Below are 24,883 nucleotides of genomic sequence, written 5' to 3'. Positions count from 1 at the left end.
ATAAGCTGGCCACCGTGATGGGTAGAGTCACTTCGAGGACAAGGTCCGAGATGTCAGGAAGCAGTGAGGTCTCACCCTACTGAGAGCTCCTTCCTGCCACCTTCCTGTCCCCAGATGGGCAGACAGGGGTGCTGGTGAGACTCAGGTCCCACCGCCTGGCCCCAGCCCTGGTTGGCTGAGGCAGGGTGGGCGCGGAGAGGAGGCCTAGGGGCGTGGCCCCAGCCGGAGGCCCCTGGCCTATGCCACCTGGGGTCCCAGGGGTGATTTGGTGACTCTTCTCCACTTGTCTGAAAGCTTCATAATGACAAGGACAGCATCTCCCCCTGGCCTCACCCCAGCAGGGTCTGGCACACAGCGGGGGCTCCGCCCACGGGACTAAGGGGCACTGGACCAGAGAGAGCCCCTCCCTGGGGGGTTAGGGACATGGAGGAAGGAGCCACCCAAGGTGCACTCAGTCCTGGGGACGTCGGAGATCCACTTAAAGCAGTGGCCCAGTCGGATGACTGTCCCATCCCAGGGGACACCTGTCGGTATCTGACACCTGGGTGGTCGTCACCGCGGGATGGGAGGGTGCTGTGGGAGTGGACGGAGGCCAGGGCTCTGCCAACATCCTGGTTGCCAGGACACCCCGCCACCTGCTGCAAAATGACAACAGGGCCCTGTGAGCCTCCCTGGTGGGTAGCCCCAGTGGAGGGCAGAGGGCACTGCCCAGGAGAGGCTCGCGCAGACCCAACAGGAGCGGTGGGGGCGTGGCCTGGGAGTGGGCGTGGCCTGGATGGGGGCGGGAGGGGGCGTGGCCCGGGCATCCAGAGCCGATCTGCACCTGGGTCAGGCGCAGCCTCCAGCCAGGCGGCCACTCACCGTGATGCTCGTGTCCTTCTTGCCCTTGTGGGAGGAGGCCACCACGGCCAGGTACTGGATGACCTTCTTGGTGTTTTCCGTTTTGCCAGCTCCAGACTCGCCTCTGAAAGACACGGGAACTGTGACCCCTGGAATAAGGCCTTTCCCTGGGTGCCCTGAGCCAGGCCGAGCGCGTGGTCACTGCCTTCCCCAGAGGGAAGACCGAGGCTCCCAGAATGTGCGTAACTCGCCCAAGGACAGGCAGCCAGGATCGACGCCTCCCCGGAGGAGGCTGGAAAGAGTTCAGGTGAAAAGAATGGAAAAGAAAACCTGGGTTTTGCTACGAAGGTCCAAACGTACGTCTATCTGAAGTTGTCTAATTTTAGGATGTGTCAGACACAGAAGGACGGAGGGAGCTCTCAGGGAAGAGCTGTGCAGGACCTAAAGTCACATAAGCTCCTCTTAGAAAAGAGAACTGGTATCCCATTGGCCACTGGGCGGGGGGAAGCCCCTTCATCCTCTGGGGACTCCCACCTGAACACCAGGTGGCTAGCCAAGGATCGCATCAAGCATCAGAGGGCAAATGGGCGGATGTAATTCACGCTAAAGTGCACACGGCTGATAGAGGATGCCCTGCTGGCGAAACCTGTCTCATCCAAAGAGTGCTCCTAGAGCACCACTCCAGTGGCACATGCCTGTAAACCCAGCGGCTCAGGAGGCTGAGGCAGGAGGATGGCAAGTTCAAAGCCAGCCTCCTCAAAAGCAAGGCTCTAAGCAACTCAGTGAGACCCTGTCTCTGAATAAAGTACCAAATAGGGCTGGGGAGGGGGCTCAGTGGCTGAGGGCCCCCGAGTTCAATCCCTGGTAGTCTCCCCCACACACACCAAAATAAAAGAGTGCTCCTAGAATACCAGGGCAGGGTTTAGCCAAGATGGCCTTCTCGAGTCGGCTTGTCACAGGTCACCATGGAAGGACTGCTTCCTCCAAGGGCTCCAGAGTGGCTCTGGCCTCCAACTCCTGGCAGAAGGGACGTTCAGGGCCTCGGCCAACAGCCTCCCTCCTCATCCACTCGTGTTTCTTTTCCTTTCTTTGCCTAAACTCCCATTTTCTGAGCTCCCTTAATGTTCTAAGAGCTTTTTTTTTTTAATCTGGGAAAGAATCCGTCTGCCCCAGGTTGGCCTGGGGTTTTCTGGGCAGAGCCAGGGCCTCTGCTCTTCTTCCTAATTTGGGAATGAAGAAATTAGGCTTTTTTTTTTCCTTGCTAAGGGCCCATTAATAACTTTGCTCAGAGCTAAAAGAAAAAAGGGAGAAACACATGCCCTGAATTGCTGCCCAGTCCTGTGGATCTCTGTCCCGAAACCTAGTGTCAGACGGCCAGGGACGACAACAGCTGTCACAGCAGCCTTCACGCTGTCCCCTCCCAGCCCAGTGGACTTTATTCACGTCATCACACATAGCCTCAGAGGGGATTGTGAGGTGAGAACAGGGGGGCACTGGAGGTATTATCCCCATTTTCCTGAACAGCAAAAACTAAGGCCTATTTTTTTTTTCAATTTGAAGAGGAGATTTGCTCTTTCTGCAGGTGTGGGGAGGGACTTCATAGCAGTTTCACGTGCATAATCTCTTTCATTCTCTTACTGCTCGACATTCCTACAGGTAGGACTGATCCCCCCCCCCACCTAAAACTAGCTCAGAGGGCATAAGCAACTTGCCCTAAGTCACACAGCAAGGCAGGGGCACAGCCAGAATGGAAAGCCTGGTTTCTCGATTCCAGTGCAAGCAGAGCTTTCTTTTACTCTATTCCGGAACTCAGGCACAGCTCTTTGGAAACTTGCTAAGGCAAGAGAACAGAACGGGAAGAAGGACTAGGATTTTTTGAAAATCTACTATGGTGCACCAGGCACTGGGCTCACCAGTGTTTTCATTTAAGCCTTTCCATCATACAATGGTGTGATGAATTACCCTGATCATCTGCCTGGGGAAACCAAAGCTCAGAGAGGTTGAGTAAATTTACCCCAGGTCACAATTGCTCCTGCTGTCACACAGATAGGAAATGGGAGAGGAACAGGATTTGAACTCGGGTCCCCTCAACACCAGAGCCCAGGATCTGCCTTCTATGCTTTTCTGTTAATAAGGGGGAAGGCAGAAGGAGGTCCCAGCCCTGCTCCACCAAGATTCTAGGAATCTTGCCTTAATAGGCTCTTGGGAACCAGTGATCAGTGAGCAAAGCCACTCAGTCATTCACACCATAGTATAAATTTGTCCAATCAGGTTGATGTCAAAATATGCCACAGATTTCACTCCAAACGGAAGGAGCTGGGTTTGGATCAGAGCACAAGGAAGAGGAGGGAAACTGGTGTTGGAAACTGCCGATGTGGGTGGTCCTGAGCCTAAGATCTGAGCCAGTGCAGAGAGCAGCGCTTACCGTCAATGTGTGCAACACATCAGTGTCCCCTCCTTTCCCACAGTCCCCTCCTTTCCCACCCCGCCTTCAGCCTCCCCTCCCCCTGGTGTACAGCAACCATGTCGGCGGCTGTGGCTGTCCACCCTGCCAAAGAAGGGAAGTGGACACAGGCACTGGGAATCTGCTTCTCCCGGGCTTGGCTCAACCCCTCCAGGCTTCACTGATAAAAATAAACTGTCCCAGGAGGCTCTGCCAGAGAGCGCCTGGGCTCCGGCACGCGGGCGTCTGAAGGGCCTCACACTGTCACCCTGGAGCTGGGGGTGCGGAAGCCACCCTACCTGAGTACCGTAAGTCCTGTCCTGCTTCCCCGGAACTTGGTGTCCAGCTCCCACTGCCCAGAGGACCTGGACTTGACCAGATACGGCTCCTGGCCCTGCAGGGACCCCACTGCCAAGTCCTCTTAGTCGGTCCAGTGGCTGGAGGAGCAACCAGTGCAGTTAACCCCAGGGCCCACAGGGCCAGCTCCAGGGATGACAGCTAGGAGTCCTCCCACTGTTCCTATGGAGGGCTGGACAGCAAACATTTCGGGTTCTGTGAGCCACATGGTCTCCGTGGCAACCACGTGCTCTGCACTGTAGTGAAAGCCCATGGTGAACACGTGGAGGTATTCCAATAAAGCTTTATTTATAAAATGCAGACGGGGGCCGGATTGGGTCCTCTGGCCACAGTCTGTCAATCTGGTTGAAGTCCCTCAGCCCTTTCACATCCTTCTAATAGGGCAGCCCCCACCCACCCCTGATCTCACGCCCACGTCCTCCTAATCCAGCCCCCAACCCACACGCTCCTTCTTGGCCTGGGGCCCTCCATGCTCTGTCCCTCGGCCCAGGGCCTCTACCTGCTGGACAGAACAGGGCTCACGTCAACCAAGGACACTGCTTGGCCTCCAGCCTCCTGGTGGCATAGTCACCTGTGGCAGGAGTCAGCCCAACCCGGCTTCTCCTGACTGCTCACGGCTCCCGTCAGCTGTCCTCTGCCACCAACCTGTGGCCCCTCGAGCCCCTGGCGGATTTCACCCACCACTTGACCCTCAGTAACGAGGGTCATGGGGCTGGTGGCTCAGGGGGCTGCATTTTTTAATGAAAGCTGCTCAGGTTGGGACTCGTTCCCGGCAGTGGCAAAGGCTTGCTGCCGAGCACTGGCTGTGTGACGGCAGGGCCTAGGGGACGACCCCTGTCCCCTCCCACGCTGGCCTTGCTTTCCAGACAAGGGAGGCAACAGCAGCCGAGCTAAGCAGCCACCCAGGTGGCCAGGGGCTCGGCTGAGAAGACGGGGCGGGGAGGCTGTAGGCGGGTGGCCAGGGAAGGGGTGGCCCTGAAAGCTGCCTTGGGGACACCTGGGAAGGACAGTGGGCAGGGCACACCAGGCCGGGCAAGAGTGACCACAAAGTGCCCAACGTGGGCAGCAGTGTGCAGCTCAGTGTGGCTGGACACCAAGGGACGGGGACAGTGGTTAGTGACAAGACCAGGAAGCAGGGCCAGTCATGGGCCATCTTCTGACCACAGGGAGGAGCCTGGGTTCTGTCCCAACGGCCACCGAGCCTTTAGAACCAGAGAGACAGGAAGTCAGAACCGCAGGGTGGGGTGGCTTGCAGGAGAGAAGAGAGCGTGACCGTCACCACGCAGATGCCCCACAGCCCCTCCCCCTGCCTGGCTGCTATGGACAGAGCGGGCCGTCACTGTGCCCCCCACTGTGACGTGCTGCCTACCTGGGCCCAGAGCCGTGGACTTGCCCCCCGTGGACTGAACCCCTGAATATGTGAGCCCAGGATGGACCCCCCTCCTCCTGGTCACTCGTCAGACATTTTGGTCACAGTGACAAAACTCACACACTCCAACCTCTCAACAGGTACTTCCTGTCCCTACTTTATGGATGGGAAATGGAGACTGGGGAGTCCGGCGACCTGCTGCTGAGCTGGGAACAGGCTGGAGTTCAAGCCAGAGGTGTGCCCCGTTGTCTGCACTTGGGGCCTCCCAAGTCTGCACACACCCAGTCCCTTAGATCAAACGGTGCGGTATTTGCACAAGCCCTGTTACATAAGACCCCATGAGATGTAAATGCTGTGTACGTAGCGACACATTGGAGAGTTGAGGAATAATGGCAGGAAAAGATGCAAAGTTCCCCAAATGTTTTCTCTATCATGGATTGATTGATGGATTGACTGCAGTCCTGGGAACGGCACCCAGGTGGCACTAAGCAGCCCCCAGCCCCCCAAGACCTCAGTTCCCCCTCTGGCTGGCTGCACAGCTCCAGGGGAGGAGGACGCACTGCAGCCGCTCGGCGCAGACCAGCGCTCTGGTTTGCATTTTGATACTGACGGGAAACCTCGCCCATAATCTCCCCCCTCCTTCCTGCCCACCTGGAGGTTTTCTGCAGAGTTGATGATCGCCTTGTTTGACTCCTCCCACTTTCTACCCACGTCCACCCCACACCTGCCGGGAGCCGTCTGGATCTCCTGCTGGCCCCTCTCGTTTCCCCAGCGCACTCCGAGGTTCTGACTCAGCTCGTCACCCTGGTACCCGTGCCCAGCAGGACCCAGCACTCACTGGCACGTGGAAAGTATTTACTGCCCCCATCTCTCTTTCCCACCCTGGGGCTTTGGGGAGATGCTGGAAGAGCACTTCTGAAAAGCAGATGGCTGGCTCCAAGGTCAAGACCCGGACCCTGCCAGGCACCCCGGGGATCAGGGTGGCCCCCGCAGGAGAGCACCCCCCCCCGTAGTGCTCAGCTGCACCTGGTGGGACGGAGCACTGGGCCCCCGAACACATCACACAGCCCGCCCTCGTGACCTTTTTGACAGATGGCCTCTGGATTCCAGAAGAACGAGGTAGGAAGTCGCTCCACTTACGTGCACAGAATGGACTGGTCCTCCCGGTCTGCGGACAGAAAGGAGAGAGGGGCGTGAATCGGTAGGAGCTCTGGGCTCAGGGTCTGGACGGGCTTCCCCCAGGCCCTCCAGTCTCAAGCTCCTGCCTGCTGGTCCTGCTGGGGAGGCCAGGGCCAGGGGGCTTCTTGCCCAGGTCAAGGCCAAGGGCAGCCGCAGAGTCCCAGGGGCAGCCCCAGGATGGGGCTAGAAGCCAACTCATCCAGGAGGGGCTCCCAGTCCTGTGAGGATGGGGCTGGGGGGGTCCCCGGAACCCACCCTGCCCAGTTCAGGTTGTGGCCAGGACACAGACTTCAGACCCAGACAGACTGGACACCCGAGTGGCCACAGCTCTCTGTGCTCTGCGGCCTTGGGCAAACGGTCCGAACCTCCCCCACGCCTCGGCTCCTCGTCTGTAAGGTGGGGGCAGACATTTCGAGACATCCAACCTGGTTCCCTCTCCTTTCAGAGGGGCAGGGACCTGCCTTTAGGTCATCTGTCCCACATCAGCGGCCATCACACCCAGCCTGGGCGGGGCTGGTCCAGGAGCCCCAGGCCCCAGTGAACAGGTGAGAACAGGCTGTGTCCTCCGATTCTCTGGCCTAAGACGGACCTCAGGCACCACAGGAATAGAGGGGGTCTCACTGCTGTCCCCAGAGCCTGAACAGCCCCAGTGTCTGTCACATGTTCAGGGCTGGCTCCCGGCCTCCCCGCCCATCTGCAGGCTCCTCAGATGCCTCCATACATTCCTGTCCTCTGGAAGTCAGCCCTGGGGTGCCCCCCAGGGATATGGGGGTATCCTGGGGTCAAAGGTGACTGCAGATGTCATAGAACACTATCTGCTCTTCAGGGGGCCTCGGAGGGTGGGGCTGGGTCCTAAAGCTCATTTTGTCCCTCACAAGGGACATGGGAACAGTTTCCAACATCTTTGGCCATCAGCCAATGACAAAGATTGGAGAATAGTATTTGCCCACGGGCAGTGCCAAAGGGGTGGGCGTCCCTTTAACCCACTCCCTGGTCCTTAGTTCCAGGGAACGCTCGGCCCCTCGCCAGCCCCCCTCCTCCCCGGGGTCCTACCCCGTGTCTGACAGGTACAGGGCTCCTGGGGAGCGTGTCTGACAGGTGTGGGCGGCCAGGAGGGACTTGGCCCACCGCCAGCTTTTCAAAACACGCCTTCTGCATCAGCACACACGTGTCTGTTGTAGACATGTGTGCCCTTACGTACTTGTGTCTGGGTGGAGAACATGGGCGCCCTGTTCAGGACGGGGTGATGTGCCAGCGATTGTCACTACTGGGAATGCACCCCAACCTCCTGACCTCCATGGCTGAGCCCCGGGGCTCACCGCCAAGCTCCAGCTGTGTCCCCTCAGGATCGTGGGGCTGGTCAGAGCCACTGCTCCAAGCTGCCCGGCAGCAGGAGGATCAAGCCACACGTGGCCAAGGCCGAAAGGATCGTGATTCAAATCCCAAGTCCAGTCCCCACCAAAACAGCCGCCTGCAGCCTCTCCCTCAGGCCACCAAAAACGGCCGAGGGGAGAAGAGCTTGCACTGCGCCTGGTCAGACCACCACGACCACAGGGCATGTCCCCCGGGCCTCTGCACCGGGTCCTCAGCAGCCCTGGTGTGGACGCCAGCATCGCTCCTGTTCTGCAGTGGAAAGCGATGCTCAGAAGCAGGGGGACTTTACACGGTCACCATGGGGGGCCAAGCCATGGACCCCCAAAGCAATAAACCCTGGGACCTCAGGGCTGAGAGGTCACTTAGCTTAAGGGTCTCTCAGGTACAATTACGGTAAGGGTCCTCCAGCGTCGAGGACTGGCTCCTTGTTTAAGATGGAGATTACAGACACGGGAGCAGGAGGCAGAGACCAGAGACTCCTCCACAGGCCAGGACCCCAGGGACAGCTGGCAGCCCCCAGGAGCCAGGGGATGTCCCTCCGAGCCTGCACGGAGACCAACCCTGCCAACACCTTGGTTTCAGGCCTCTGGCCTCCGGAGCTGGGAGAGGAGACATTCCTGATAAGGCACCAAGTTAGGGGCCACTTGTTACAGCAGCCAGAGGAAACTGATACAGCCGCTCCCTTGGCTCCCTTCACTCGTGAGTGGCAGGTGGGACTCCAGGCCGGGGCCTCTCTCACCTTCCTTAGGTCACCCACACTCCCCGGCCGGCACTTCCTTAAAGGACAAAAAAAGGAAGGAAACAATCAAAACTTAATGTCCCCAGCACTCTCTGGGGACAGACAGATCCCTCGTGCACAGGAAACCATCCTAGCTGGCCCAACAATGCAGGCCTGAGGACCGCGGACCTGTGCCGCCACACCTGCCCAGCGGGAGAAACTGAGAGCAGAGCATCTCGGGAAACGGATTAAAAATGGATCCAGGCAGGATGGGCAGAGGGCGAGGGTTGGAAGAAGCAGGCCCCAGCGATCAGAGGCCAGGCGGGAGACAACCCCCAGGGGCCTCCGCTATTTTAAGGAACAGTCTGAGACGCAGAGGATGGACTATCTGGCTCCGTCTGCTTCAGGGAGCGGCAGACCCTCCCGCAGCCCCCCAGAGTCAGCCCCAGCGCAGGAGAGATTTATAGGTTCAGAGGTCCCAGGGCCCCCAGGAGGGGGAGCAGGCTCTGTGCGGGGGCCACTGGGAGACCTCTGGCCTGGGACGTTCCCATCAGAAACGCAAGCGTGGGAAGCCCGGGGAGGGCTGGTCATGGGCAGCAGGGCGCGGGGCACTGTCTGCCAACCTGGCTGTACCTGGGATACAGGCCTGTGCTGCCCTGGGGCTTCTGGTGTCCTGGGCCCCGGCTGTGCCCACTCCAGACCAGAGAGCAGATTCAGAACTCAGTTATGTGCAGGGGATCCTCTGCCCCCAGCCCACCCTGCCCTGCCCCTGCACAATTCATTCTCTTTCATGGAAGCGAAGTCCCCACATAATTCATCACTTCAAAACCAGCGACTCGTGGGGTTTGGTGGATTCCCGAGGCCCAAGAGCACCTCCTCCACTTAACTCCAAGGTACTTGTTACCCCCCAATAAACCACGGTGCCCGTTAAGTCATTGCTCCCCACGGCCCATTCCCTGGCACCTCTGTCAGCACCAATCTGCCTTCCGTCTCTACGGATGGACCTCACCTGGAGATTTCACAAGAAATGGAGTCATGTGATGTGTGGACCTTTGGGCCTGGCCTCTCCCCCTGAGTGTAATTTTGAGGTTCATGCACATTGCAGCCTGTATCAGTACTTCATCATCATCGTTGGCACTGGGGACTGAACCCCGGGGTGCTCTACACTGAGCCACATCCCAGCTCTTTCTAATTTTTAACTTCAGACAGAGTCTTGCTAAGTTGCTGAGGCTGGCCTTGAATTTGCTATCCTCCTGCCTCAGCCTCCGAAACCACTGGGATTGCAGGTGTGTGCACTGTGCCTGCCTACTTCATTCCTTTTTGTGACTTGACACTCTGCTCCATGGGTAGAGTAGTTTCATTTCTCCATTTTTCCACTGATGGAATCTGGGTTGTGGTGAACATTTACATACAAATCTTTCAGCGAGCACCTGTTTTCAGTTTGTGGGTGTAGACTGTACTCAATTCTTCAAACAGCATCTGAGGAGTCACCTCCTCTAAGATGCTGCCTCTTACTCACACCTCTCAGGAGCTGAGAAGGGGGTCTTTCCACGGTACCCCACCACCTGCATGGCTGCCATGGACAGTAGGGTGACTTGCACACTGCACGACTCTCCAGGGGACCACCCACACTGCTCATGGTAGATCTGGATGTTCGTTCAAATCATTTCCCAGCAGATGGAGGCCGACCACCTGGAGAAAACAGTGGCTCTTTCTCACTCTGCGAATGTGCCTCACGGTCCAGGGTGGTCCCGGCTCCCGTAGTCCAAAGTTTCTCTCTATGGTAGCAATTAACTTCCCATGATGGTTATTTAACCTGTCTCATTAATACTTTGGGGAGAAGGGTACAGATTCTATGATAAGGGACGATCATGATGTAGCTTGTAGAGTTCTTCTTACTTTTCTCAAGTTTGGTGACGACCGTGGTACTTTACAGGATTGGTAATAGCTAAGAAGCGGAAACTGCCGAGTTGTCCCACAGCCAAGGGAGGGTGAGCAAAATGTGGCTTCTCCGTCCAACAGGATGTCATCCAGCAAGGAGGGGCAAGCCTGGCCCACGGTGAGCCTGAGGTCATCACCAAAGCCCACGTCCAGGATCCTGGTCACATGCATGGGCCAGAGCAGGGGGGTCTACAGACACAGAAGGGGTGGGGGGCCGGCCGGGGGCGGGGCCCGGCTGGCGTGTGGGCACCTCTTTTTGTGTTGGTGGAAATCTAAAGTTAGAGGGCAAAGATGGCTTTCTGACCCTGCAAGTCCACTAGTGACCAGGAAATGCTATCTTTGAAGCCGATTCCTTCGTGGTACATAAACGAGACCACAATCATGGTTTTTGGAAAACTGTATTAATTTTATGCCCTCTCCGAGTCGAGAGATCCGACTTCCCACACCTCAGGTGCGTCTGTCGGCTTCCCAACAGTCACCTCACTGTTTCCAATGCTTCCCTGGGAGGCCCAGAGCGCCTGAAGGTCAAGGGCGGTGGTGCCTGATCCTGGGAACCGAGAGCCACAGGGGGCAGCAGGTGCCGAGGGGCTTGTGCTGACCTGGAGCGCAGGAGGAGGCAGGGGCAGGGTGACCGCCTATCCACTGGGGGACATGCTGTGTTCACTCAGCAAAGGAGTCCCGAGGCCCTACTGTGCGCCAGGCTAGATGCACAAACCACAAGACCCGCTTAATTTTGCTTTTCGGAAGCTTGTGACCCAGGGCTGGGGCCCGATGGGCAAATAAACGACCTCAGGCTGTGACGGCACCACAGTGGGGATGTGCCCAGTGCCGGGAACGAGCAGTGTGGCTTTGAGGTCCCTCAGACAGCAGGAAGGCCTCGTGGTCTCCGTGCCGAGGGAGCTACCCCAAGACGGATGTGTACAATCCCGGGGCCCAGGCAGAGCCCCCCAGACCCCGCAGCTCAGAGCGGGAAAGGACACAGGACCCCCTTGTGTGGGGCTCTGCAGGGCTGGAGCCTGGGAGATGTCACCAGCGCAGCCCTGCCTCCCGGCCAGAGCCCTGAGCTGGGGTACCTCCCCCACCTCCTCCGGGGCCTGGGGTCTGCCTTGGGGTGCAGGTCTCTGGGGTGTTTGAAGGAGACTCAGGGCTCCAGTGGCCCCTCCCCGCGGTGGCACAACAGGCAAGACCCTCAGGAGGTGCCCAGCTCCCCACTGACCGGCTCCTTCAGCCGGATCCCAAGCACAGGCTCCTGATTTCTGGCTGGGCGCAGAGTCCTGCAGGCTGACCATAAAAGGAGAAAACCGAGCTCTCGGCGTCCCTCCCTTCCTCCCTATGCCAGGCTGCCCGGGACCTCGGGGAGAAGGGGCCAAGCCCACACCCCTGCGGGGTCTCCCTAGTCCCAGGCCAGTGGGGATGGAGGGACTGTCTACACCATGAGCAAGAAGGGGCTCCCTACCCTCCTCCCCACCTGAAGGAGGTGCCGGGGGCACCTGACCCTCCGCAGGGCGAACGTGAATGAGCCCAGTGCCTGGTCCCCAAGGAAAGATGACGCTGACCCCCAATGGCCCTGTCCTGCCCAGGCACCAGGCTCCCGGCTCCCCCAGCCACTGCCAGGTGAGCCCTAGTAACACCTGAAGCAGGCAACTCTCACCCTCCTGGGGCAAACGGGGAAACCGAGGCTCAGAGAAGTGCGAACCCAGAGTCAGACCACGCCTGCACCACTCCCTGCACCACGCCTGCAGGTGGGGCCTCCTCCTCCTCCAGCCCCGCCCCCACCTTCCCGCAGACCTGGGTGGGAAACTGAGCCACCAAGGGGCTTGGGGAGCAGAAGACCAATATCTCCCCGGGGACCTCGGGGGCCTCCACTCCCACTTGCCACACTCCCCCTCCTCCTGCTCCAGCCACCTCCCCAGGAGGCCCTGCTCCCCCAGCCTAGGACAGGCCCCAGGGGGTGCCCCTGCCGCAGCTCCCTGGGCCTCTGTCCAGGGCCTGTCCATTCCTGAAATGATTCGATTAACGTTCCCTCCCCAGCCTGTGCCTTGCCAGCGGGGGTCAATTATCAATCCTGCTGAGTGAACGAGGGGACAGGAACCGGATTCCCCGAAGCTGGGGGGACACCTTCATGCATATACAACAAGGAACCCCCAAGTCCACTCTCTGGAGCATGTGGGCTTCTCCAGCTCAGTACTGACTCACTATAAAATGACCGCCCTTTGCTCTCCACTCTGCCAAGACGTGAGCTCCTGGTGGCAAGTCAGAGCCTGCTGGGGCCTGAGCGCCGGCACCCCCACACGCACTGGGGAGACCTGATCACTAAGGTGACGGTGGAGAACTGGAGTTTCAGAAGGCGATTAGGTCAAATGGGATCAGCGTCCTCCATCAAAGAGGCCCAGACAGCTGGCTAGCCCCTTCCACCCCATGGGGACACGGTGAGGGGGTGCCATCTATGAGGAAGAGGCTCACCGGGACTCCACCGCGCTGGTGCCCTGAACTTGGGGCTTCCCAGCCTCCAGCATGGTGGACAGCACATTTCTCACACATAAAGTGGACAACATCAATTGGTTTGAGCAGCCTGAGCTAAGACAAGTGCCAACCAGCCGTCCCTGAAGGCTGTCCAGGGTCCTCGCTGTCCCCACCACCCGGCAGGCCAGACACAGCTGAGCACACCGCCGAGCCCCAGAGACGGAGAGGCACTCGCCCCATGGGGAGACGGGTCTGCAGGAAAGCTGTCCCTGGGGCAGAGCAGTGTGGGGTGACTTCCCAGGCCCACCCCCTGGGCACCCCCTCTGCCTCCCCAAGCCTAGTCCTTCACCAGGAAAACAGATAAGAACAGGCTAAAAATAGATAAAACAGGGTTGAGGGCTAAGTTCAATCCCTTTCTAGTGACAAGGTGCTATGGACTGAAGGTTTGTGTCTCCCCCAAAATTCTTATACTGAAATCCTCTCCCAGAGGTGACGGAATTTGGAGTTGGGCCTCTGGGAGGTGATTAGTCACCAATGGGAGCTCACTCCCCCTTCTCCCTGTGAAAAGGCCCAGCAAGGCTCCACCTAGGAGCCTGGAAACAGATCCTCAAGACACCACATCTGCCAGCACCTTGACCTTGGGCTTCTCAGCCTAGAGAACTGTAGGAAATAGACCCCTGTGGTTTATAAGCCACTCTGTCTAAGGCATTTTGTTATAGCAACCAGAACAGATTAAGTCCTAAGGCCTAAGCCAGTCCCTTAGGCTCTGGGGGCCTCTGTTTTTCTTCCATTAAATGGAGTAACCAGCTACACCAACTCGTGTACTGCCCTGGAGGGAGGAGAAAACGTTCCCGGCGGGGCAGAAGGGGGTGGTCTCCAGGATTACTCTCAGCTCTGCCAGATCGCTTGGCGTGTGGGGCCTCAGTTTCTCCGCTCTGTCAGGTGGGGAGGCTGCTGCCTGTCCTGCGGGCGAGGGCTGAGCCTGCTGGGGTTTAGGGAGCAGGGAGCCAGGACCTGGCAGGCCCTCCTCCCTCCTCCTCGTTCCAGAGCAGCCTCTGGGGAGCTGGGCGAGCGTGAGCCAGCCCCAGGGCCTGCCAACCAGGCACAGAGGGACACAACCGAGTGTGGGAACCCGCGAGGCCCAGAGGGCAGTTTGGATGACCTCCCTGTGCAGACTTATCTCAGGCCTGGAGAGGACTGGGCCCAGGGCCCCATGCTGGCCCGGCATCTGTTCTAATCCCCCGAGAGTGGCCATTTGGTGCTAATGAGGTGAAGACAAGACACTTCTGGTGACTGGGCCAGCCGGGCGCAGCCTGAGGGCTCCTGCCAGCAGGACAGAATGAACTCGGGCCTCCCTGCCCGAGCACCCCAGGTCCTCCCTGCACCCCAGGCCCTCCCAGCCCAGCAGCCCTGGGAGGAGAGGAAGACCCCAGGGGGGCCTGCGGGAGGGCTGTGCTGCTGTCCATTCACCCCGTGGTGTCCCATGGTGTCCCGAGCTCAGCTCCTGCCTCCCAAGCTATGGGCCTTCACTATGGGGAGACGCGAGGAGCTGGACTTTGGGGAGCACAGAGCCTCCATGGGATGGGGACCCTGCTGCAGCTCCGCCCTGGGCAAGACTGGATGTCAGATAGGCCAAGTTCAAATCCATCGACGACATTTATCTGACCTTCAGCAAATCCTTCACTTCTCTGAGCCTCATTTCTCCAGCTACAAAAGGGGACTGAGTCATCGTGGTGGCTGCCCCAGCGCTGGGTCGCCAACAAGCCCCGGACACCCACGCTCACAGTGCACGCACACGCCAAGGAAGGATTGGATAGTTGTGGTTCTGTAAAAGCCATTAAGGTAAACATAAGAGAGATTTAAACATGTGGTTGGCCTTCCTTATTTTTAAATCTAAGCTCGCTTTTATTTTGGACGACACACTCAGGCCCCGTATTAATTTCGGGATTGAAATTTAAAGGTCTTTATCTGTCCTGTTTGCTGCGGTGAGTTCGTAGCTAAGGATTAGTTGAACATTCTTGCTAAGCCCTGAGCATTTAGCAGACGTCTGGTAACATCCCACAGCACTGTCAGTTACGTGGCAAAGGAGTCGGGAATGTCCGTGAGGGGACAGCGGGTGAACACACGCACGGAGCTCTCCTCCCTCCCCAGCCCTCACGGAGCCATGGTAAAGGGAGTCTCCACAAGCCCACGCAACTTCCAAAAAGACCTGCAGCTGCAGCCGGGAAGCCAGGAAGTGGAAGGGGCAACTCCTCCAAGAGAGGAGGAGAGTCAGTCGGCAGCAGGAGGTTCTAGAAGGAGCCCCAACTCCCCTAACTGCAGGATCACGCATCCCTGGGGAGCTGGCAAAAGGGCAGTCAGTGTAGGTAGCCGGTGACTGGGTCAGAAGCTGGGCTGATTCAACTTGCCGCCAGTACCCCAGGATCACTCCACCTTTTGGTCACTCGGCAGGATGGGAGGAGGGAGCATGAGAACAAAGGATATCTGAAATCCACAGAAGGGGCGGGACACCCCCACTCCCTGGGGCACCAGCCTTGGACCCCCTCCTTTGAGGGGGAGTCTCTGTCTCGCTGTGTTCCACCCTTTAAATAAAACTTTTTGCTCTTGGCTGGGCACTTCTCAGGATCGCCAACACCAGGGAAACGGACCCGGATTCTGACTCTGAACGCCCGGTATCAGACCTGGTCTCATTCCTACCCCAAGCCTCAGTAACTGAGAGCACCAGGGGCCTTTGGAAGGGAGGGAGCAGGAGAGAGGAACGCAGACCAGGCCAGGAAAGGGGACGGAACTTCAGAAGAGCCATGGGAACTAGGCCAAGGTCATCACCCGCAAGCCCTCTGCGCGCACAGCTCCCGCCAATTCCTTGGTCCCCACACACTCGGACGTTCAAGAATCACCAGGAAGCCGGTCACAGGAAGAAGTCAACACAGACACGCAGGAAAATGTGCATCTGGAGGAAACAGAGAAGATGCATGAAGGAGTGTCCTTCAGACAGAGGCCATCACAGCCACAGGAAAGAATAGCCCAAGAAACATTCAGAGAGAGAAACAGAGCTCTTGGAAATTTTTTTAAAAATACCAAAATTAAAAACTCAGTGGAAAGGTTGAAAGATAAAGTTGAGGTAACTGCTCAGTAAACAGAATAAAAAAAAAAACATAAAGAGCTGGGTGCAGAGGCGCACAGACTCCAAGTAATCCCAGCAGCTCGGGAGGCCGAGGCAGGAGGGTTCCAAGTTCAAGGCCAGCCTCAGCAACTTGGCGAGGCCCCCAAGCAACTTAGTGAGACCCTGTCTGTGGCTCAGTGGTCGACACTCCTGGGTTTAATCCTCAGTACTAAAAACAAAGGAAAAAACAAAAAGGAGATAAAAGAGCCCGGAGAAGGAAAACTCTGGGGCCAGTTCAGAAGTTCCATTCCAGAAGTAGGAAAAGAGAACACGGCGAGAAAGACATGACCAGGGAAATGATTCAAGAAAACTACCCAGAATTCAAGGATGTGGATGAGTTTACAAACCAAGGGCGCCCACTAGGTCTTCAGAACAACGTGGGGAACAGAACCACGGAAAGTCCCGTCACCATGAATAGGGAGATGAAGATCTAAAAACTTCCAGAGGAGGAGGAGGAGAGGAGTCTCTGGTTGCACAGAAAGGATCAAGGATCAGACTAGGCTTTTGCTTCTCAAAAAAAACTGAAGCTAGAGAGCGATGAAGCAAGTCCTTAAAAATCCTGAAGGAGATTTTACGTCTTGCCAGAACATTTAAACCCAAATAAATCGTCCTCTGAGTATTAGAGGAACTTCTGATCTTTCAGCTATTCAGGATCCCCATACATCAGGATCATCTATACCCTTCCTTGGGAAGCTACTGGAGAAGGTGCGATTCAAACAGGAGAGTCAACCAAGGAACAGGAAGAGATGGAAATTAGGGAACAAGGAATCCCCCTGAGAGCACTGACCGCTACCAGTAATAGGGTCAGGGCAGGTCCAAAGGCTACAGTAGAGATCATTTCAAGGACAGACTATCACTGGGTGACCTCTGATACAATTCTGGACATATTAAGACAAGAGTAAAACATTTAGATGGAGAATCTGGGGCAGAATAAGTGAGCAGCCACATAGAAAACCAGGCTGGGGGGGGGGGGCGAGAAAAAAAGGCAACTGCTAACTCCAGGGAAAAGAATAAGTCGTACGGTAAAAGAAAAGTACTCACAAGAGAGAGCAGAGATCAGAACTGAATGATGTCTATATAATAGCATTTACTATTACAGTCATAACATAGTAAACTCTGAATAGTGAGCTCATCAAGATTAAGGCTAACTATACTGGCAATCTGTAATATAAATAAGGCGTATGAGGATGGGGCAGAAGGGCAAATCAAGAAAGTGGATGAGTTAAATCCTCATCATCCATGGTGAAAAGTCAATAGGTGAAAGGCAAAACTGAAAAAGTGTTAAGATATCAGCAAAATAGTCAAGTTATTTGAAGATACAGAGGCAAGGGGCTGGGCCTGGAGCTCAGTGGCAGAGCGCTTGCCTAGTACGTGTGAGGCTCTGGGTTCGATCCTCAGCACCACATAAAAATAAACAAATAAAATAAAGGTATGCTGTCCATCTACAACTACAAAAAAAAAATTTTAATGTTTTACCAGACTTAAAAAAAAATAGGATATAAAGGCAAATAGTCAAACATCAATGAAAGGAGTTGATAAGGGTTACCTCTGGGGAAGGAGTAGAGGGAGGGCTATTTTTCATAACAGGCTTGGAGGAGTTTTTTGACTCTATCATCTGCATGAATATTTTTAATAAAAATCAAAACTAAATTTAAAATCACAGGAACGAGGGGTCCTTATAACACTAACAAGGAACAGCTCGCACAATGTAAAGTGATGCGTGTGAAATGCTACTATTTATAGGGAAGATGGTGGGAGAAAATAGACATATCTGCTCACACATGCAAGAAAATAGACTCCAGGAGGACACCTGATACACTAGGAGCCATGATCATCTCCGGGGAGGTGGACTGGGGGTCTGATGCACAGAGGGGGAAGGAGAAGGTGACCTTGTGGATGTGAACGCACCATCTCTACATCTTTATGAGACTGAATGACACGAGCCAGGAATGTGCCCAGTGGTGCACACATGGGAAGTCCCCGTCCCTCTACCACAGCCAAACTCCCACTTGACGGAGGGGGGAGTGGACACAGATGTGCAGAGTGCTCCCCAGCTTCCATTTTCCTCCCTGATGTGTCTCTGAGCTCTGTGGTCTTGTGTTTGGAGTCCCCTCCCTGTGGTTCAGAAGGCCTGGAGTTCGGTGAACACACAGGGCGCACGAGGACACGGCGGCGGACTAACGCCCACTGCACAGACGGCCGCCTTCTGGGGGTGCCCTGCTCCTGGCTGCCGTCTCCTGGGGGGCCACCAAGGAGCCCAGCGAGCATCTCTAAGTGGCGTCAGCAGACTGTGCTTCTGTGTCTGCACACGGAGCCCAGGAGGCACGGAGGGAAGACACAGGGTCCTCACCATCCACCAGCCTGGCCCACAGTTAGGCACGTCCAAGGCAGCAGGCATCAGCGGGCCCCAGGGATAAGCCTCAATGGACTGACCACGGGGAGGTCTGACGCAGTGGAGCAGCCTCCCGGGTCTACGCCACCTGCTTGGGTCTACACCACGCTAGCCCCACTCGGACTGCAGCCTGCTGATGACTAGGCTCCAAGAGCCCCAGCCATGTGGGAGCCGTCACCAAGGGGCAGTGTTGCCCGGAGTCAAGGGCCTTGGAATGGCCACAAAGAGAGTCGGGTCAGTTCCCGCCTGGAGGTCAGAGCATTGTCAGGAACCAGACAAGAGGGGCCTGGGGACTGTGCTCGGCACCAACACCATGGAGAAGCCCTAGGGAAACCGCTGACCTACTGAGTGAGTCTGAAGAGTGGCTTCCCTGCTGCGCTGCAGAGCTCAAGGGAGACAGGAAGGGGGCTGCCTGTCATGCTCTCATGATCATGTGGAAAAATGTTAAGCTCCCCCAAAAATAAACCCTTGGTTCATTTTATATTCAATCCAAGGACTAGCAGCTATCTGCAGTTATAACTGAATTCTAAACACACTTAAAAAAGGGAAATCGACCATTTTCTTAATTTGCCAGACCCTTTCTCAAGCCCACACCTTCTCCCCTCCCCACCCCCCCCCCTTGTTGTCTACAGTGAAACGATGGCCGATGGCCTTGGGTAAAGTCACCTTTTTCTGGAGCTAATTTTCTGATGGTCAGAGTCCTATTCATTATGTGCCATTCAGCTCAGTTAGCGTATGAAAGGCTGCACAGCAAGACATCAGTGATGGTGACCTCTGGGTGACAGAATGACAGGTCCCAGCTTCTCCTTTGCTTAAATAGAGGGTTTAATTTTTCTAGAATAGACTATAATGCTAAGGATTTTCAAAGTTACAAATGCCCATTTTCAGAGCACTATAGCAATGCCTACCCACCTGTGTGTCTCCCATTCTCCTTCCCTGACAGAATTCTATTTCATTCTAGTAGTCGGATAAAATGCGCTTAGTGGGACCTCCCTCCACTCCAGAAAAAGAAACCAGAAATGATTTAAAACAGTTGTGAACACCCCCTTAGCTAATGCTCGATTTAGAGGCTGACATGTGACCAAGTTCCTCCTTGACTAGAGGGAAGGAGGGGTAAAAGCCTAATCTCCTACTTCTTTCATGCTTTTGGCTATTATCACCTGACAATGTGATGGCCAGATCAATGGCTTCCATCTTTTGACTATGAGGAAGCAGCCAAGAAAATCCCCCAAAGTGGCCTGCTTTTGAACTCCTGAATCAAGCAACCCGGAAATCACCAACCTCTAGACTTCCTGTATATAGGGTAATAAACTCCTACGGTTTAAGCCACTTGAGTTAGTTCTTATGTTACTTGCAACCAAAAGCATGCCAAAAGACCATATGAACATCCTACATTTGTGATGCTCAGCCTCCCAAAGTGGGGTGGGAACCACTTTTAAAAGACTGTTTCATCTGAGGACACCAAAAATACAATAATGTCACAAATACACACCCTAATTCCAGGAGCCATTGCTTTAAACCCCATTACGTAAATAACATAAGAATGTCATTTATATGAAGTTCAAGGACACAGCTTGCACTCTGGGACTGACCCTGCAAGGCTTCATCTGCTGGTCCTTGGAGGTAGTGGCAGCCCTATGTCCTGAAGGATCAGGTCCTGCCCTAGAGCCTGGCTAACTGCCAGCAACTTGGGACACTTCTACCTGAACGCCTCTACCCTGTGGGGTGCTATCTCCTGCACACCCCTGGCTTCCTGCCCTTTAGGAATTCCCAGCACAGGGCTCCCCTCAATTCCCAGCCCCTGTGTTCCCACGTGTTGAATTTCCACTATGGCTTCACACTGGGTTCAAACATTTCAGAATTTGGAGCTTTTGGATTCTCAGATTAGGCATATTCAGCCTGTGATTGTTTATGCTTAACAAGCTTTTACTCTAAAACCAGACATTGTTCCGATCTTTGGGTGCAACAGCTGTTTAATCCTTGCATCAGCCTTATGAGGATGGGCACAGTCACTATAATCCTCTTTCACAGAGGAGGAAACAGATACAGAGAGGTTAAGCGGCTCATCCAAGGTCACACAGCTTGTGAGTGACAGTTCTGGAATTTGAACACAAGCAGCTCTGTTCTAGAATTCACACTCTTAATAAGGAATCTTTTTTGTTTAGTCTAAAGTAGTTTGAGGAGGGGAGGAAGCTTATATGAAAAGCATTACGTACATCACATAAGAATGTCATTTATATGAAGTTCAAGGACAAGCAAAACTAACTGACAGTGATGGAGGTCAACAGCGGCCACTCCAGGCAGGGGTGTCCAAGAGCTATTGACTGGGAAGAGGCATGGCGGAACTTTCTAGAAATATTTCACATCTTGGTCTGGATGGTGATCACACTACTGCAGACATCAAAATTCACTTTAAACTGGACCCTTGAGCACAGTCTGCCCATTCTGTAAGTCTCCAGTTTTCTTCTCCTTAAAACACTTTGTTCCTAAGAGCCATGACGCAGGTTGGCCATTCTACATCTGAAGATCCCAAGCCTGAAACCCTCCGGGTCCCCAGCATTCCAGAGAGGGACGCTCAGGCCGTGGGCGTGAGGGAAACATACTCGCCCCTGAGTCGGAGAGGCCGGCCTCAGCAATCTTACAACAGACGGCGAGGGGGAGGCGCTGACCCCCTTTACAGACGAGGAAACTGAGGCTGGAGAGGGGACGGTGTCCGCCCAGCTGCCGGGGAGCGGGAGGGGCAAGCCATCTGCTGGCGCAGCCCTGGCTGTCACCACCCTCTTCCTCCCAGGGCCGGCGCTGGGAGGGGGCCATGCCCGTATTTCTCCAGCTCTCGGCCCCTGGCTCCCCGGGCGTGGACACAGACGTTCCGCCTGGTTTGCCCCCTGGCCCCAGCACCGCCTGCCAAGCCTGCGTCCCCAGCGAGCCCCACAGCCGGGGGCGGGGCCTGAGGGATGGGCGGGGCCTTGGGTGGGCAGGGGCTGCTTGTAGGCGGGGCCTGTTGTGGGCGTGGCCTTGGGTGGGCGGGGCTCCCGAGCCAGCAGCTCCCCAGAGGTGGCCCGAGCGCAGCGCAGCGTGGGTCCCGCGCGCTCACCTTGCAGCATGCTCCGGTAGGCCGTGTCCGCGATGGCGTAGATGTGCGGCGGCATCTCGTGCCTCTTCTTGCCCTTGTACATGTCCACGATCTTTTCCGAGTAGATGGGCAGTTGTTTGTAGGGGTTGACCACCACGCAGAAGAGGCCCGAGTAGGTCTGCAAACAGAGAGCGGGCTTAGCTCGAGGCCCCGCAGGAGGAAGAGGTCACTAGGTGTGCTCCGAGTTCCCACCCGAGACGGGGAAACTGAGGCCCAGGGTGGCCGTGGGAGCCCTGAGCGTCACGATTTCCAGGTGTGGGGACAGGGGAACGGGAGCAAGCCCGGACTGCCAGGCTGCCCGCGCCGTGTTTGATGACTCTGGTTTTATTTATTTATTTCTGGTACAAGGGGATTGAACCCAGGGGTGCTGTACCACTGAGCCACTCCCCAGTCCTTTTTATTTTTTATTTTGAGACAGGGTATAAGTTGCTTAAGGCCTTCCTAAGTTTCTAAGGCTAGCCACCAACTTGCGATCCTCCTGCCTCAGCCTCCCGAGTTGCTGGGATTACACGTGCGCACCACCGTGTCTGGCCAACTGTGTGGTTTTAATTTGTGTGTGTGCGCGTCAAGGATGGAACCCAGAGCCTTGTACGTGCTAGGCAAGGTTTCTCCCCCGACCTAACCCCCAGCCCCATCTGTGTGGTTTTAAATAGTTCAAACCTCAGCTCCACCCGGCTGATGTCACTTCACTCTGAGCCCCGAGGACCTAACAACAGTGGCCATGACTGAGTGCTCACTAAGTGCCTGTCACTGAACTGAGCACTTCACAGGCATCTTCTGGGAGGTAATAGGAGCCTTTGATTTCCCTGCTGCCTGATTGACAGGAGAGGAAACTGAGGCGTGGTGGGGTTGTCTCCAGGTCACAGAGCTGGAGGGACATTCAGGGGTAGACATCATGACTGCTCATCTCAGAGCTCATGATGGTTAACAAAGCACTTCCATATCTGTAAAATGGGGACGAGGACAAGTGTCCTCCAAAATAGCAGAGCACTGACCTAGGCTGCAACATGGGTGAGCTTTGAAAGCACCACGTGGAACAGAATCAGCCAGGCCCCACCTCTTCTGGTCTCAGCCCCGCCTCCAGCTCCTCCAGGCCACACCCCTGCCACGCCCCCTTCAGCCTGAGGGTGTCATTTACATCCCGCCCAAGCCCTGAACCGGAGGCAGTAATCGGCAATAGTTGAGGGAGGACTCAGATATGAACCTCACTCTCCGACTTCCTAGCTCTGTGACCCCAGGAAAGACTCTTAACCTCTCTGAGTCTCAGTTATCCTCATCTGCAAAACCGTGGGGGCACACTAACAATCTCCTCCTAGGTTTGTTCTGAGATCATGCTTTTAAGGCATTCAGCACCATGCCTGGTATACAGTAGGTGCTCAGTAGTCAATATGAGCGACTATTCTGCGCTGTTTCCCGAGGATGAAAACCTTGCCACATGGCGTCTTCCCAGAGGCTATTCCCCCTGATCTCCCTGGAGCCACCACCCCCTCTTCCAGGGGAGGGGATGAGCAGTCATGATGTCTACCCCTCAGTGTCCCTGCAGCTCAGGGCTCCGTCTCAGCATCACTTCCCAGACGACGAGCTACACGTACCGCATCTCCCGCCCCCAGCACAGGGTAGATGTTCACCCTGCAAATATTCGCTGAATAAAACGAATCCTAAAGAGGGACGGCTGGGCCCTCGTAGCTCCACCACGATCCCAGGACACCTCTCCGGGTGCTGTGCACACAGCAAGCACTTACTCTGTGCTTCCAGGCAGATCTGAATCTGTGTTCAGTTCAGTTTCCCAAGCAAGCCAGGGTACAGTGGCAGGTCCCACAGGGTCACTGGGCTCGCGAATCTGGCCGTTCCATCCCCACGTCCCACTCGGCTCAGCCTCGCCCTGACCCAGCCCCCTGTAGCTGGCCCTGTGTTGGCCTCAGTCCCCAGGAGCCCCGCTCCCGACCGGCAAGTACAGAGTCTCCACATCCCCAGCCCGTGCCCCAGCCAGCATCTTGGGGCATCTGTGCCATGCAGATCCAGGCCACAGGCACGGTGTCCCTCTTGTAACCGTATTAGGAAGCGGCTCCAATTGCTCCCTGAGGCTTTATATGGTCAGCCCCAGAGCCCTGAGCCGAGTGTCCAGGAGCAGGAGGAAGGGCAAGGAACACCGGCTTTAGGGCCTGGGGGGATCTCCCCAGCCTGGCTGTACACACAGCCCGACCTGGGCATCCTGCTTTTGTTCTCTAAAACGATGGACAGTCACTCCTTAACGAGGTGAGCCCCACGGGATCCCTGTCCTAGACTGACAGTGATTCTGCTCTTGCCTGGATTTCAGCAGCAAAAGACTAGGAACAATCTAAATGCCCGTTAGCCCTGGTGGGCTCAGGGAGTCCAGTTCATCCCTAGAGCAGAAGACCCTGCTATGGTTAAAAAGAGTGTCATTGCTGGCATGGTCATCCCAGCACCTGTCATCCCAGCAGCTCAGGAGGCCGAGGCAGGAGGATAGGAGTCCAAAGCCAGCCTCTGGGTAGCTAGATGCGAAGGCCAAGATGCAGGACAGCAGTGGCCTGCATGCCCATTTGGGGTGGGGAAAGGAAGGTCTATGTACCCTGATGGACCACTTCATTACATATTCACGTTTTACCTATTCAAAAAGATCTCGTCTAGACAGATTGTTACGAACAAATGCCAAAAAAAAAAAAAAAATCCCCTTTACCACGTTTGCCTCCAGGCAGAGGTGCATGAACTCTTGCCTTTTACAAAGCAGGACTTAGTGTTCAACCTTCTCGTCCACAGGTGACCCTGTGTAGCTGGAGGAGCTTCCTTGAAGCCATAATGACTTAAAAGGATCTGAAGGGCTAATTTGGGAGGCTCAGCAAAGGGCACCCCCCGCCCTGTCTCCTTCCTTGCCACCCATCCAGGCCCCAGGGCAGTGATGGGCACCCAGAACACCTCTGCCCCAGCATCTCTGGTTGGTGATCATTCCAGAAAACCATAAGGTGGCGGGGCCAGATGTCCCACATGAGGGGATCCTCACCTGCTGGAGAACATGGGTTTGGGTGACTGGGCAGGGGACTGGGGCTAGGGGGACCCAGTGAGCAGCAGGAGAGTCCTCCAGGTCCTGAGGGCAACAGGGAGGGGTGGGGCCTGTGGAAAAGCAGCAACCACACAGCGCATCTAACAGGGACTTTTACCTCCACCCTGGTCCAGGAGACGCAGGTCCTCTGCTTTTTTAAGCAATACAACGCCTCGAATTAACTCATTTTAAAGAAAAAAAAAATCACTCGCTCTGGGTCAACAGCGTACAATGTCTACCCTAGCACCCAGTAGGTGCTCAAGTAATCGTAACACAAGATTAGATTCCTTCCTCGCAGGCACATCAAGTTTGTGCTACTCATAGCCGAGAGCACCCGTGGCACCGTCTCCCCTGCCCCTCCCACACCTCACCTCCTGCTCCCCTGAGGGCCCTCCCCAGCCCGGGCAGCCTCCCCAGCCCGTGCCACATCCCTGCTCAGCCCACTCACCAGCA

At 56.0% G+C, this 24,883-nt stretch overlaps 1 protein-coding gene across 5 annotated transcripts in view; it reads right to left on the bottom strand.

Annotated features, from left to right (window-relative positions):
* Nucleotides 1–24,883, bottom strand: part of Myh11 (myosin heavy chain 11) — an 88,594-nt gene that overhangs the window by 47,231 nt on the left and 16,480 nt on the right. For all 5 annotated transcript variants that reach the window (XM_046438191.2, XM_046438014.2, XM_046438267.2 and 2 more), the window contains exons 3-5: nt 21,334–21,490; nt 6,150–6,177; nt 862–964 (exon numbers count right to left, since the gene is read on the bottom strand). In XM_046438191.2, coding sequence (XP_046294147.1) covers nt 862–964; nt 6,150–6,177; nt 21,334–21,490 — 288 coding nt within the window. The remainder of the gene's footprint in view (nt 1–861; nt 965–6,149; nt 6,178–21,333; nt 21,491–24,883) is intronic.

This window comes from Marmota monax, unplaced genomic scaffold, assembly GCF_021218885.2.
Source record: "Marmota monax isolate L192 unplaced genomic scaffold, Marmota_monax_Labrador192_F-V1.1 WCK01_AAM20220418_F8-fsc00035, whole genome shotgun sequence".
Lineage (NCBI taxonomy): Eukaryota > Metazoa > Chordata > Mammalia > Rodentia > Sciuridae > Marmota > Marmota monax.
The sequence above is the reverse complement of the archived record's forward strand: the minus strand, read 5'-3'. Positions and strand labels throughout refer to the sequence as shown.